This window comes from Sceloporus undulatus, chromosome 5 (assembly GCF_019175285.1).
Source record: "Sceloporus undulatus isolate JIND9_A2432 ecotype Alabama chromosome 5, SceUnd_v1.1, whole genome shotgun sequence".
NCBI lineage: Eukaryota > Metazoa > Chordata > Lepidosauria > Squamata > Phrynosomatidae > Sceloporus > Sceloporus undulatus.
This window is the reverse complement of record NC_056526.1, coordinates 101,166,803-101,181,967: the sequence shown is the minus strand read 5'-3', so window position 1 is coordinate 101,181,967 and position 15,165 is coordinate 101,166,803. Positions and strand designations below refer to the sequence as shown.

At 37.8% G+C, this 15,165-nt stretch overlaps 1 protein-coding gene across 4 annotated transcripts in view; it reads left to right on the top strand.

Annotated features, from left to right (window-relative positions):
• Positions 1–417: 417 nt before the first annotated feature.
• The window catches only part of ANO2 (anoctamin 2), a 154,598-nt gene continuing 139,850 nt past the window's right edge, over positions 418–15,165 (top strand). For 3 of the 4 annotated variants that reach the window (XM_042469198.1, XM_042469197.1, XM_042469195.1), the window contains exons 1-3: positions 418–725; positions 8,243–8,623; positions 13,094–13,192. In XM_042469198.1, the coding sequence (XP_042325132.1) occupies positions 696–725; positions 8,243–8,623; positions 13,094–13,192 (510 nt within the window). In that variant the 5' untranslated portion in view covers positions 418–695. The remainder of the gene's footprint in view (positions 726–8,242; positions 8,624–13,093; positions 13,193–15,165) is intronic. The other variant, XM_042469196.1, reaches the window with a different exon arrangement.

Here is a 15,165-nt window from a genome sequence, read left to right as displayed (position 1 = left end):
GGGTGGGTGGAGTGCTATCAAAGAGAAAAAGAGGAAGAGAGAGGACAGTCAAAATAGAGGGGGGTCTGGTGATAGGATGGCAACACTGGAATAATACATATTGTTTGAATGTAAATCACTGAAATAAGCAGATGTACCTTCTAATAAATTCTTCCATGAGATTGAATCTACAGTATTAAAAGTATAAGAACCTCCTTTGCCCTCCTCAATCTGTAGTAAGGTACAATCAGATGAATCCTGTTGTTTTGTTACGTTCTGCATGCAACAGACACATTTGTCTTTATAAGCTGTTGCTATTCAGTCTCCTTATAGTTCACTCGCTTCTTCCCCCTCCTCTCAAAGTTGCTATGGTGACTTCTCAGGTGGCAGCTTTTGGGAAAAGGCCTCTGGGTGCTTTGAGATGATAAAGAGCACAGTATGTTTCTCAGCATATCTTTTAGGCAGACCTTTCCGGCTGGATTTCTGGTGGATTATGCATGTGTCTGCATATGTTCTTTTTCTTTTTTACTTCCACAAAAGAACAACTGATAGTTGGGAGCAATCTTCTCTAAAACTAGCTAATGGATTTTCTTGGATACCTGCCTAGACAAGCAACTAGGAAATGGTAACATCAGTACCTGTGGAGTTTATTGTGTGTCTACTTTTGAAAAGACTAGGTTGGAAATCTGAGCCTAGAAATTTTTGTGCTGGTAGAGATGGATTCAGAGAATTTGCATAGACTGCCTGTGAGTATAGCATGAAATTGACAAAAATGGGGATATGCTGTAGTATATCCCAGGCAAATAAATAAATGATATATTTCTGTACATATAAAACTTCAATTTTGTAGCATGTATATATAATAAAAATTAATAGATTTGCATGTATTTCCTTGATTTACATAAATATTTTTTCTTTTCCTAGTTATGGCATGGGAGGGTAATTTTTGCAGGGTGCTGGAGGTATACCCCCAGTCAATAAAAATTTTCTAACCTCCTCTTCTATTTTGAAGAGGCATTGTCTGTTTTGAGAAGGCATTTTCTACAATTTTTTTTTTTTTTTTGCATCCATAAGGGTTATGCTTGCTTTCGATAACAAATGGCTTTTTTGCATTAACCAGGAAAGAGATGTAAATGACAGGTAATTGATACTTTATATATGAATGTAAGCAGTATTTATGCCTTTTTAATACAACATGCTGTGAAAATCAAACGATGGCCAAGATGCATGCATGAAAGAAGGCAGAACATAGAAAGCAATGTAATGGATTAGAGAAATTCTATCTTCAATGAAGGTGAACAGTTTAAAAATAATCTTTTAGGGCGATATACAAGATAAGAAAGACGATCGTTCAGCATTGTGTATAGCTACAATAGATTATGTAAATTTAAATAAGGTGCATTTCGGTGCCATCAGTCAAGCTTAAGAAAAGCTGTTCAAACATAGATTCCTGTCCCAAATAATTTATAGTCTAGATTTCCAAAATGAGTGGCCACAAAGGGAAGAAAGAGGAAAGAACCAAAAGTTATAAGGAATTTGTGCAAATGTTATTATATAATTAGACTTAGACATCCCCAAAGGGGTGTTGTGACGTTGCCCCTGAGAGAGCCGGATTGGGGCCAGATTGGCTCCAATCTGGTCAGTTTCTGCCCCAAATAGGAGTGAAAAAAGTCAATTTTGTTTGGAGTGGGGAAAAAACAGTCTTTTCCGCAGCAGCAGAGGCAGTGCTGCACCAACAAAGCTCCATGAAGCCACCTCATGTGAGGGTCAGCAGTGCAGCTTCCTGGGGGTTCATCAAAACACCTTGCCTCATGTTGTCCCCAAGCTGGTGCTTACTGCCAGCCTGTTTTTGCCTCTACTTTCATTTGGGGAAAATAAGAGCATTTCAGGAGGGATTTCTAAGAACAGATAAAGAGATGTGATTTAAAATGTCTTATGTAATAAAGCTGCATATCTTACAATGCACTGCATTATAAAATAGTAGAGGTGAAAGTTGAATGAATTATATGATCATTTGCATGATCCTATCAAATTATGGATTCCAAGCAGAACTTATTTTCCTTTTTTAAACTTAGGGCCCGAACAGACAGGCCAAAATAATGCTGCTTCAGGTCACTTTGGAGGTATGCTGTGGCATCCTGTACCATTTTCCAAACATTTTAATTTGTTGTTGTTTTACATTTGTATTTTTAATTTTGACAATTTCTTATAGCTAATTTTTTATTTTGTCTGTATCGATCAATACATCTTTTTCTAGTTCATTGTCTGTCTCTCTATGATTGGGTTGTTAACATAATCTTAAAATTTTTCCCTATTAATCTTTTTTCCACCTTCTAATTTTTAAAAATTATTTCTTCTAGCCATTTATTCTGATCTAAGATATTCAATTTTATCTCATCTATTAATTTTGCTATCCCTTTTATTTGAACCCAGTACTGATTTCCAATTAATATAGTTAATTCTTCTTCCTGTATTCGTGCCCCTGTTGAATCACATAAGTCTCCAGTTATTTTAAATACTGTAGTCTTTAATTTTTTAAATATCTTCCCAAAGTCTTCATTGTTACTTTTATTTAAATATTCTATTGATAACCATTTCCAGTTTTTTTTAATACCCAGTCTTTTATGCCACTTCTCCCAGATTTTATAATTCACCATCATAGTACCAATTATTTTCTCTTTTTGTTTCTTTCCCCATGTTTTTCCCCAGGGAGATAGAGCCATACTCCCATTTGATTGCTCTGTCTTTCTAATTTAACACACTTTGTATTTTGATTATATTCTACCTCTACCATTCTTGAATCACCTCAAAATATATTTGATTGATGGAACATCCAATCTTCCATCTTTTTGATGGTTGTATAATAATGCCTTACATAATCTTACTTTTTTATTCCCTGATATCCATTTTTAATATTGATCTATCCCATTTCTTCAAAACTTTACTAGGAATTATTTCTGGGTAATTTGAAATAAATATAAAAACTTTGGTAATACCATCATTTTAAACATACTAATTTTTGTTAGCATTTTCCAATTTTTACTAGCCCATTTGGAGATTTAGTTTTTAATTTTTCCCCATAATTGATTATAATTAAATTTATGTTTCCTTTAACAAAAATGTATCTCCCTTCAGTATCTTTCTTAATCTTATCTACTTGAAAATTTATTCCATCTTTTGTTAATACAATATTATCTAACTTAATTGATAAATTTACACATAAATATCTTATATTTTTATCCCCAATTTCAATCCTGATACAGTTTGAATTTCTTTTTGTTCCTATCAATCAGAGTTCATAAATATTATTTCTGATTTATCCAAGTTAAATTTAAGCCCAAAAATGTTTTCAGATTTCTGAAATATTTTCAGTAATTTGATCACAGTATGACATGATTTTTGTGTCATTATCAGAGCATCATTTGCAAATAAAATCTTTAGCTCTCCTTTAAATATTTTATATCCCTTTATATGTTCTCCATCCCTAATCATATTTGCAAACAGTTCTATTGCTAATATAAATAATAAAGGGGGAAGTGGACAACCTTGCCTTAGTCCACTTTTAATTCTAAATATTCTTGACTGCTCTCCTTTACCATAATCTGTGCTTCTGTATCATTATATATTTCCATGATGGTTTCAGTAAACCTTTTCCCTAATCCAAAATCACAACAAATTTGATAAAGATATTAGAATCATAGAATCGCAGAATTGGAAAAGACCACAAGGGCCATCCAGTCCAACCCCCTGCCATGCAGAAAATCTCAGTCAAAGCATACATGACAGAAGGCCATCCAGCCTCTTCTTAAAGACCTCCAAAGAAGGAGACTCCACCACACTCTGAGGGAGTGTGTTCCACTGTCGAACAGCCCTTACTGTCAGGATGTTCCTCCTAATGTTTATCGAATCAAATACTTTGTGAACATCTATGTTGATCAAAGCTAATTAATTTTTATTTTGTTTAGCATGATGTAATATATTAAATATATTCCTTATTGGTTCTTGAATATACCCTCCTTTCACAAATCCATATTGTTCTTCTTTAATTAAAGTAGGTAAGTATTCTTCTAATCCATTAAATAATATTTTCATTAAAATTATAATTTTGACTGCTTAATGTGATGGGATGATAAGATTCAGGGTTGAATGGATCTTTATTGGGTTTAAGTAATAATATAATCTCAGATAATTTCCATGTTTCTGGGATTATTTTATTATCTAATATTTCATTGTACATTTTAGTCATATGCTCGCTCAATTTATTTTTGAAAGTTTTATAAAGTATAGATGTGACTCCATCTGGGCCAGGAGATTCAATCCCTTTTAAATCTTGTATTATTCTTTCTACCTCTTGTTTAGTTATTGAGGGATTTGTATAATTTTTTTTCTGTATTTCAGTAAATTGGATTTTTATATTTGTTTTCTGAACCTCTACTTCCTTCTCTCCATACAATCTTTCATAAAATTTAACTAAAACATCTCTTATTCTCTCATCATCAGTTATTATTTCACCTTTGTTTCCTTTTATTTTACTAATCACCTTTTCCCTCTTTTTTAAAAAAAATTTGGCCCAAGTCTTCATACTTCAAGAATCCTATGCCTTAAATTCATTCCTAATATACATTTGGTTTCTTAATATAGTTGTCTGGCCCAATTCTTTAATTTCTTTTCTTTTTTATCCCATTTTTCTTTTACAGATATACTCTTATATTTAATATATTCTTTTTGTAACATTTCTGCTTCTTCTATCAATTTATTTCTATATAAATTTTTCTTTTTTTAGTACATATTTCCATACTGAAGCATTTCCCCCTTACAACTGCTTTAAACGCATCCCATAATATGTTTTGTAATACTTCCCCTATCATTTAAATCAAAATAATTTTTAATTTCTTCACTAATTTGTTCTTTGTTTTCCTCCTTGAAATTAACCTCACTATCAAAAATCCATTTTTGCATCTCTTAATATTTGTTCCTTCAATCTTTATATATAATGATGCATGGTGCATCTGCAAGCCAGACATTCCCTGCATCAATTTCTTTTATTTTCAAACTGTTACCATTTTTAACTGAAAAATAACCTAAATGACTAAATTTTTAGTATCTAGCTGAATAATATGTATTTTCATAATTACTATTGTCCATGATTTCATAACCATCAATAATATTCCATTTCTCCAAATTAATTTTAAGATTTTCATTTTTTTTCTTTTTCTTTCCTATTATTCCCCTTGTGTTCCCCTTTATATTGTATCTTAATATATCAAAATTAAAGTCCTCTCCCAGAAATAGATCCCCTTCATAAATGTTAAATTCAATTTGTTTTGGGAGCATAAATGCAAGCAAACATAACTTTTTTATTCTTTATGTTTCCTTTAACAAAAATGTATCTCCCTTCATTATAGTTTTTTGTGGGTTTTTCGGGCTATGTGGCCATGTTCCAGAAGAGTTTCTTCCTGACGTTTCGCCAGCATCTGTGGCTGGCATCTTCAAAGAAGGCTTTGCCTGGAAAAAGTTGGGTGTATATATACTGTGTGAGCCTGGGAATGCAGGAGTGATTTGCATGTGTATTCTTCTGTGCTGATGGCCGGCCTCAGGCTGGGAGGCTAATGCAAACAAGGATTAATGTCTGCTAACTGGTGATCATTATCTGCTGAGAAAGCCCCTGACTCGGAATGGTTTCCCATTTGCATTGGCTGAGTCCTTATTGCGCTATTCCTCAGGACTGGTAGCCAAATTTTGTTCACTTTAAGGGTTTCTTCTTTCCAGTTGAAATTATCCAGATGTTTGTGGATCTCAATGGCTTCCCTGTGCATCCTGACATGGTAGTGGTTGGCATGGTCCAGAACTTCAGTGTTTTCAAACAGTATTTTATGCCCAGGATGGTTTGTAGCATGTTCTGCTACTGCTGATTTTTCTGGCTGACCCAGGCGGGTTACAGACCGCCCATTTGGGGCGGGCTGTACCCGCCCCTTTCCCCGGTGTATCAGGGCCTCAGTGGTGAGAACGGCAGCCGCTGAGGCCCCGATCTGCCGCTTTTCAGGCTGCGGGGAAGCAGCATGGCTTCAAGCCCCAAGGACACCCCGCGGCGGCGGGGAGGAGGAGAAAGGGGCCACTTGGCCCCTTTCTCCTTTGGTCCGCTGGGAGCAGCCGTGTGAAGGCTGCACCCAGCAGGCCAAACCAAGAAGGAGCTCCGAAACCGAGCTCCTTCCTGCTCCGCGCTAAGGAAAAAAAGGAAGAATATTATTTCATATGATTATAGCAGCCAGAATGGTTTTTGCTAAATATTGGGAAAAGGAGACGATCCCAGATATGGAAGAATGGGACTTAAAACTACATGAAATAATTGATATGGATAGACTATGGATAGAATTATATGAAAATTCAAATAAATATTTAGATGACTGGAGAAAAGACATAGGATATTTGATTCTGAAGGTGGGGGAGCAATTAAAGTTAAGTATAAAAGAGAATAACAAAATGTATTATTGCCTTTTGTTTAATTAACTCTCACAATTATAAATTCTATGTTATTATTTGCATTATAACTAAAAATAGAAAGAATGTTTTTGTATAGCGACATAATAGCTTATGTTAAATACAATTTTTTATATCTCAAACATAGGGTTACAAGATTAGTAATTACAGATGTATTTAGCTACAGTGCATTATAGATCTAATAGATGAAAAATGTATTATGAATTACGATATTCATGGAAGGGTAGGAATAACAGAATTAATTACCTACTGGCAAAATCAGGACAAAGAGAAATGTATTGATCTTTCAAAGAAAACATTCAGATGTTAGAGAATTAGAAGTTACTATTTGCCTCAGATGCTGCTGCCGAATAACCACAGGAGACCGTGTTGGAGGAAAGGCCACAACTTTATTAAGCAAACCATTGGTAGGGTTGGCACAAAGCCCCCGCAATGGCCATGCGCCTGCCCTATTCGCCCCCGGGTCCCGACTGACTCCCAAACCAGAGCTTCGTAGCCCTGGTACCACACCGTGCAGATCCTGGCCTATGCTGCCACCCCAAAGTTGTGACAAAAAACCCAAACCCAAGCGGTGGGTGGGTGGGAGAAGGCTCAGCTCCTCCTCCCTTCCTGCTTGGCTCCTAACCATCCGCAGCCAAGTGCCAACTGAGGGCTGGGGCTGGCAGCACGGCCTATATAGGCCTAAGCCCCGCCCTCAGTACCACCTGACCAGGAGACTCCTCCTCCAGGGCAGCTGAACCAATCATCTGCCCTGGAGGACCGGAACTCCCGGTCACCAAGCCCAGCTCCCAGAGCGTTGCGGGGCGGAAGGGCCTCCCTTTTGCCCCGCGCACCAATAGGGAGCTGGGGCAAGCCCCAGAGCACTCTGGGGCTTGTAGTCGTTCGCTGCGTCTAGCAGCAAAGTGGTCAGCCCGCCCAGTCGGGCAACCGCTTTATATAGTTAGATAAATTTTAGTGTATTGGATTGTATATTTTCTTGTTTTTATTTTGTTAACTTTGTATATTTGTATACAATCTCCTTTCTTTCTTTCTTTCTTTCTTTCTTTTATTTCTCTCTTTTTTCTTTTCCCCCTTTCTTTCTTTTTCTTGTGTATCAACTGTTTTATATTTTGTAATGAAAACTTAATTTTTTAAAAAAGATTTATAAAATCATGAACAAAGTAACAACACCCCCCCCCCCCACCACCACCACCACCACCACCCAACACAGTTAGGACTTGATCATACATCCAATCCAGCTGGCTTGGAAGAAGAAGTTTAGAACTTATTAAATCTGTACTATTGGATTTTTTTTCTTCTTTCCCAAAGCCAACCCCTCCCCTGAGCCCCAAACTGAGAGTGTCCAGTTTCAGGGCTGGAGTTCTCATCCGGAGTGTGCCTGGTAGGGGTACATTGTAACATTCCATTTTAAGTCCTTACTTGTACCACTGGTTTCCAAATACTATTAGAGAAGCAATAGTATGCCTGCTTGTGACTGTTGTAGGACATCTGACTGCATTGAATGAACACTGATCTGGTACAGCACAAAGTTCTTATGTGCGATGCAGGGAGGGAGAGGGAAAAGTTGCCTTCCTTTTCATCCCGTGACTTAGCTTTGTATCTTCTTAGAATATTTGTATAAGTTCTTTTCTACAGTACACTTGCTCTCTCCTTGTGGAATAATACTGTACAATTCTGCTTAATCTAAACTCCATCTGCCTCATTTATGCAAGTAACTTTTTCTCAGAATATCTCTTCCAATATGTTTCTTCCAAATTTCTTCCAGGTTATTAACAATTTTCTGGCTGGAGCTCATGTAGATGTCACAGAAAGGACTGTATCAGGAGGGATGCATTTCCAAGACAGCAAAAGAAAAGTGGACTATGTTTTAGTTTACCATTACCGAAAACGAACCTCACATGTTGGGGTTGGTTCTCCAGGACTCTTGCACAGACCTGGATCTCTGGCTATTATTTCTAATGGGGAAACAGACAAAAACCAACCTGAACAACAACAGCAGCAACAGGGCCAGGATGCACCTTGTCCAGACACTGAAATTATTCATCTGGGTCCACTGGATGTTTTGGAGGAAGAAAAATGGGAACAGAGGAATGAGTTTGAATGTAACTTGATAGAAGCTGGACTGGAAATAGAAAAGGATGTGGAGGTAAGAGGACAATTAGCATAGCCCACATTAGTTTCAGTCTAAAAATCAGTGACCTCATTTAATGATAAGGCAGAGACTTTGCTGAAGTGCATACATATAAAGTTACTTGTATAACTGCTGAGACAATATGAAGTATGTAGTTATGAAACTCTATAACCATGACCAATCATCTCATTTTTCCCCTGAAAAATAAAGAAGACTATCCTTTTGTCTCATACATCATTTGCATACTACTATCATATGATTTATGTCTTGGTAGTGCAGGAAGAAGTAAGGCATTTGTTACCTCAATTGTGTAGGACTGGTGACTGATCACCTTATGTAGAGGAATTTTGAATGTAGAGACAGATTGTGGAGGCACACAAAAATTAGATGAATATATGGGAGTTATTCTAGTATTGGCATCAGCCAGGCTCCCAACCTCTCTTAATTAGAAAACCCAATGAATTTTCTTTAATTAATAAAAATAATAATAATAATAACAGAAAGGCTGATGCTGTAAGAAGAAAAAGTACTTGAAACCAGCACCATCTTCCTTTTCACTTTACTGTGCAGGCTTCTGAGGTAGTTTTAGAAAATAACAATAATGAATAATAAAGTGAATCAGCCCTCTGGTCTGAAGAGCTCCTGTCCACCCAAAATAACTAAAAGGAAAGGGTGTCAGGAAGTATGCTGAGGAGCTAGAGGGGATAGTGGAAGGGAGGGATGTATTTTACCTGTGCTCTGATTCTTCCTTTAAAAAAGTGGTGGGGGAATAGGTGTGCTGAGTATTTTGCCTTTGCTTTGTGTGTGGGTGGTGTGCTTTATTGTAATTATTTTACATGTAAGTATGTGAGTTAGTTGGGGGTTCTGCATGTGTTTTTTTTCCTCAGAAAACTATCAATTGACCTTCTATGAAAGAACAATTTGTTTTGCTTTTGTGTGGCAAATATGTGATTTTGAATTTGAAGTTCAGAACCCTACCTTTGTCTTACATTTAATTATTGGGCCAATTTAACAACCTCTGAGTCTTAACAATTTGTCTTCTGTGAAGTGAGTATTTGAACAGAAAATAGTGATTTTGTGTTTTGAAATTCAGACAGCATCTTGATTATGCCCAGACTGTAGAGAAAATTACATTTTTCCCTTTTAGACAATGTGCTTTCATAAATATATACTGTGATTGGCCACATCCTAAACACTGGTGTATTTTGACACTGTCTCAAAATTCCAAATATGTCCATTCTCCAAAAGAGTAGGGAGACTCTTGTTCTAGTGTTTGTGATGTTTGTTGTAGTAGTTATCATTGTTGCATGTTCACTTAGTGAGTTAGTGTTCATTTCACATATTGGAAAACAACCCGTTGACTACATCTGTTATTACGACCAACTAAAGAGATGAATGGTGGGATTATTCAAAATTTGTGTCATTTCCTGTTTCAAAATGTAGAACTATGCAGATAGGGTTTGGAATGTGGAAAGGTTATTGTTATAGTATCATAGAGTTGGAAAAGACCAAAAGAGCCATCAAATCCAACCTCCTGCCATGCATGAATACACAATCAAAACTCCCTCGACAGATGGCCATCCAGCCTATATTTAAAACCTTCAAAGAAGGAGACTCCACCACCTCCAAGGCAACACATTCCACTGTTGAACAGCTCTGACTGTTGGGAAGTTCCTCCAAAGATTTAGATGAAATCACTTTTCCTCTAGTTTGAATCCATTGTTCTGGTCCAAGTCTCTGGAGCAGCAGAAAACAAGCATGCTCCAGGATCAACAGGGCACCCTTCAAATATTTCAACAAGGAATCATATCACTTCTTAATTTTCTCTTCTCCAGGACAAACATACCCAATTCCTTAAAAATCTCCTCATAGGGCATGGTTTCCAGACCCTTCACCATTTTGGTTGCCCTCCTCTTGACACATTTCAGTTTGTCAACATCCTTTTTAAATTGTGCTGCCCAGAACTGGACACGACATTGCAGATGATGCTGACCAGTGCAGAACAGAGTGGCGCTATTACTTCTATACTTCTATTGATGCAGCCTAGAAGCCCATTGGCCTTTTTAACTGGCTCATCACACTGTTGGCTCATGTTCACATTGTGGCCTACTATGGACTCCTAGATCACTTTCACATGTAGCCTTGCTAAGCCAGGTGTCCCCCATCCTATATCTTTGCATTTTATTTTTTCTACCTAAGTGCAGTTTGGCCTAGTTTTCTAATCTATTACAGTAATTTTGATTTTGATCCTGTCCTCTGGGGTATTGGCCAGTCAGCCAATTACACATCTATCTAACAGTTGCATTGTCTAGACCACTTTTTATTAGCTTATTTGCAAGAATATCATAAGGGACCTTGTCAAAGGCCTTACTGAAATCAAGATATGTGATATCCGAGCATTTCCTTCATCTACCAAGCAGCTCCCTCACTGTCCCTGTTCAATAGTCTTAAGCAGGCACTGAAACAGCGCTCTGATTTCCCCCCTCAAGCTCCCCTGCTAAACACTCACATAAAAGACCCCTGTATTACATGCTTGTTTGCCAAGCTACAGAGCCTCAGACTACTTCTATACAGGAAAGCCACTGGCTGATAGCTCCTCCCCCAGAAAAGTTCTAACTTTCTTCCTCTGAGCAAAAGCCCTGCCACTTTGGGGCCAGTTGCTTGGGAAGGGGCTACACTCAATAGAATAATAGAATGATAACAAGCATACAGTCATGGATTCCCTCAGTGCACAAAAACACTCAGCCTTGACCCAACAGACAAAAGGGGATGGAACTACAGTACAACAATAGAAACAATTGGTCACACAATCAAGCTTCCACTAGGCTCTAAACCAATCAACCAGCCTTCCCTCAACTGACCATCAGTCTTGACCCAACAAACTCTCCCAAAAGACTCCCTGGGACTGGAGAGATTTATCCCCACAGACCCGCAATGTCACCTTCAGCTGTCTCTTCCTCTATACCCACATAAAACACCCTGTTTTCCAAGTCTGGTCACCAAGCTCTGTCACCAAGCTCCAGTGCCTGAGATTGCTGTTATATAGGAAATCTACTTGCTGCTAGCTTCTCCCTGAGGCTTTTTTGGTTATATCTGTAGCAAAACCGGGGGGCGGGGGAGGGAGGAAATGGTAGAGCCATTGCATGGAGAAGATGGCAAAAATGCTAACAGAGGACAGAGAAAAGACCTGATCGCCAAGCTCCAGAGCCTGAGACCAGTGCTATATAGGAAAGCAGCAGTTTGTCCAGTTTGATTGAGCATGGGCTAGAGCTCATTGGAAGGTGTGTCATGGCAATGGTGACAACACAACAATTATACTTCTCTGCCACCATTGTGTCTGCACAGTGTGGTCCAGCAGAGCTATATCAAGTTGATGTCAGCCTTTTACATTCTAGCCCACAAGAAGACAATAAAGACCATTTGACAGCTCACTGTGAAGAATTTGCAATACACTTTGTGAAACTATTTGAGAGTTGTATAGACTACTGTGGAGGGCAGTCCTTTTTTGGAGGTCTTTAAACAAAGGTCAGGTGGCCATCTTTCAGAATGCTTTGATTATGTATTGCTGCATGGATGGGAGTGGACTAGATAGTCTCTGAGGTCCCTACCAACACTATGATTCTATGAAATTGAATGAAAATGGTTGAATAGCATGCAGAATATTACTAGTGATATAACACCAGGAAGATGTTAAATGTCAGAAAGAGCCACCTCAACACCTCATGAAGGGGTCCAGTTTGCACCAGGCTGGAATTAGGGCTGGCTCTGATATGCTCCTGCTTGCCCTCCAAGCAACTGCTCAGAGGATTTGGAGGTATGTCTTGCAAGGCCAGATGGCCCTTGTGAGGTTTAGGGAGAGATTTGGGCAAAAATCTCATCTCAGATCACAGAGAAGTCTCACATTATTTGGAGTAGGACTTCCAGTCCTTAAATAGGCTGCTGCACATGTGATAGGATTAAGAGTAATTTAGGACTATCTTGTGACTGGTTTATGTAACTGCTAAATATTAGTTTATGCCTTCATTATGATCCATTGTGCTTGTAATTTGATTGATTTATCACCTAAATATGAATGATTTACTGTATGTTTTATGATTCCATTATTATATGATCCAATTATGATTGAGTTGTGTATATTGTATGATTTATTTATGACATGTATGACATGTATGATTGAGTTATCATGGCATTTATGATTAATTTATTATAGCATTCATGATGGATTTATCATTATATTTATTATTGATTTATGGCCCCTGTATTAAAATTGTGGCCATCTTTTAAAGTTGTGGCCACATGGTCCCTGGTCCCTGATCTGTCCTGGTGCAAGAGATAACCTGCAGCAAAAAAAAGAAAAGAAAAGAAAAAGTATACTTTCCTTACATGGCACTGTTTTATTTTATAAATAACAATAATTTGCTAAAATATATTTAAGGCTTTTAAAAATAAAATTTCTACAGAATATTCCCTCCTTACATCTTTCAGAATAAAAACCAAGGACTGATTTTTGTCCGGATACATGCACCATGGAATGTACTTAGTCGGGAAGCAGAGTTTCTTAAAATAAAAATGCCCACTAAAAAGGTAAGTAGACTCAGTTCATTTTCCCCAAAACTTGTATATTTTGAAGGACAGGGCACTGGGAATGGGTATATGCTGATCTCCTTAACTCTCTGGAGGAAATGTGACTGGGAAAATGTAGCTTGCTAACAGGAAAGTCAGATTGAGAAAGATTTCCATGCTCGCCCCTGTGTTTTAAATGTCCTTCAGCAATTCTTCATTTGGGAATTGGCACTGCCCATATTTTCACAAATTGCTCATGCTACCATTATGCTATTTTGCCCCTTTATTCATTTGAACACAGGCTGTTTGCCTATGATTTTTATTTCAATTACCTTATTTCTATAAGAAGATAAAATATACATTTCTTTTGTTTATGTTTCAGTTTCAGACAGTAGGAGACCAGCCAGTGTTGTAAACCTAGTAGAAATAAATTATCTTGAGTGAGCTATTTATCTCAGTTTCTGAGATTTAGGTATGAACACACACACATACACAAAATTGGGAATAATTTAAATTTTGCTTACAGACTCTCTTCCTATCCCTATCCCACATATGAGAACAGATCCTCCAGTGCTGAAGGCCATCCTCCCTTGTTAAACATTGTGGAGGGAAAAGACAGCTCAGTGTTTTATAGCCCCCATTCTTCAGGAATTTGTCATGAATTGTTTGTTTTCCTGGGAGGGGTGACCAACTTAAGATATTTTGCTGTCCACAGAAAAGCAAAATGAGTGATAAAATTTTCTGCCCACTCCCCACCCCTGATCAGAGACAGGAAAAATAAAGAGAGAAATTTACATCATTAGCTGAAAGTATAACTGTAGCAAATTAAATATTTCATTGATCACTGAGAAGTCTCAGAATTAACTCTCACAGCCCAAATTAAAAGAGAAAAATTTGGTTATTTTTAGATGGGAGAGCAAAATTGGGTAATAATATAGAAAAGAAACAAAGTGGAAAATTTGAAAAGCTAAAGTGCAGAATGATCTGACGTTGGCTAGAGAGGTTAAGAATAACAATAAGGCTTTTGAGGGGTAGGCCCATAGCAAAAGGAAGAAGGAAATGTTAGGGCCATTGTCTGGAGAAAACGGCAAAATGATAATGGGACAGAGAAAAGGCAGAGACTATTCAACACCTTCTTTGCCTCAATCTTCTCTGATAAAGGAAATGGAGCACAGGACACATTAGAGGAAATGCAACACAGAAAAAGTAAAGAGGTAGTACAGGAATGCCTAGTTAATCTAAATGAGTCCAAGTCTCCAGGACCCGATGAACTACATCCAAGGATATTAAAAAAACCCTGACCAATGTAACCACAGAGCCACTGAAGGGTAAAGGATTTTCCCGTCCTTAAAAAGCTGCAGGATAATCCCAGATTGCATACGGGCTGCATACGCCCGGCCTGGGGAGAATGTCATCTTTGACAGTTAAACGTGTGTGTATCCCATTGGGAAGAAGATGGGGTAAGGCATGTGTGATAATCTCTTTAGTAATCTTGGCTCCTAGGAAGAATTCAGGATTGATTTACTCTTTATTTTTGTTGTTAACTGCCTGTGAGTGGGTCCAATTCATGACGACCCTTTGGATAAGACATCTTCAAGCCCTCCTATGCTCCACTGCTCTGCTTAAGACTTAGGCTCTCGTCCTCCCATAAATTGGTCAAAGACAGAGTTCTTCACAAGCAGTAAGAACAAGAAAACAATAAGAATAAATAAAGAAGAGAGGAGGGGAAGAGAAACTGAGGAGACGGGAGAAGAGTGGAAGAGAAAGGGTAAAAGGGAAAAGGGAGTCTCCAAAGGAGCCAAAAGATTAATCCCCCTCAAAAGAGGGCCCTTTGAAGGAAAAAGATTACTCTCAGAACCTGCGTGGATTAATTGGACTTACCTGTTTAACATACAAGCCAAATAAAAGGAATAAATTATAGGAGGAGACAGGCAGCAGCATACAAAGCTGAAGTGCTGCTTAAAGAGGCTGCAGGGTCTTAAAGCCTGCCCTTT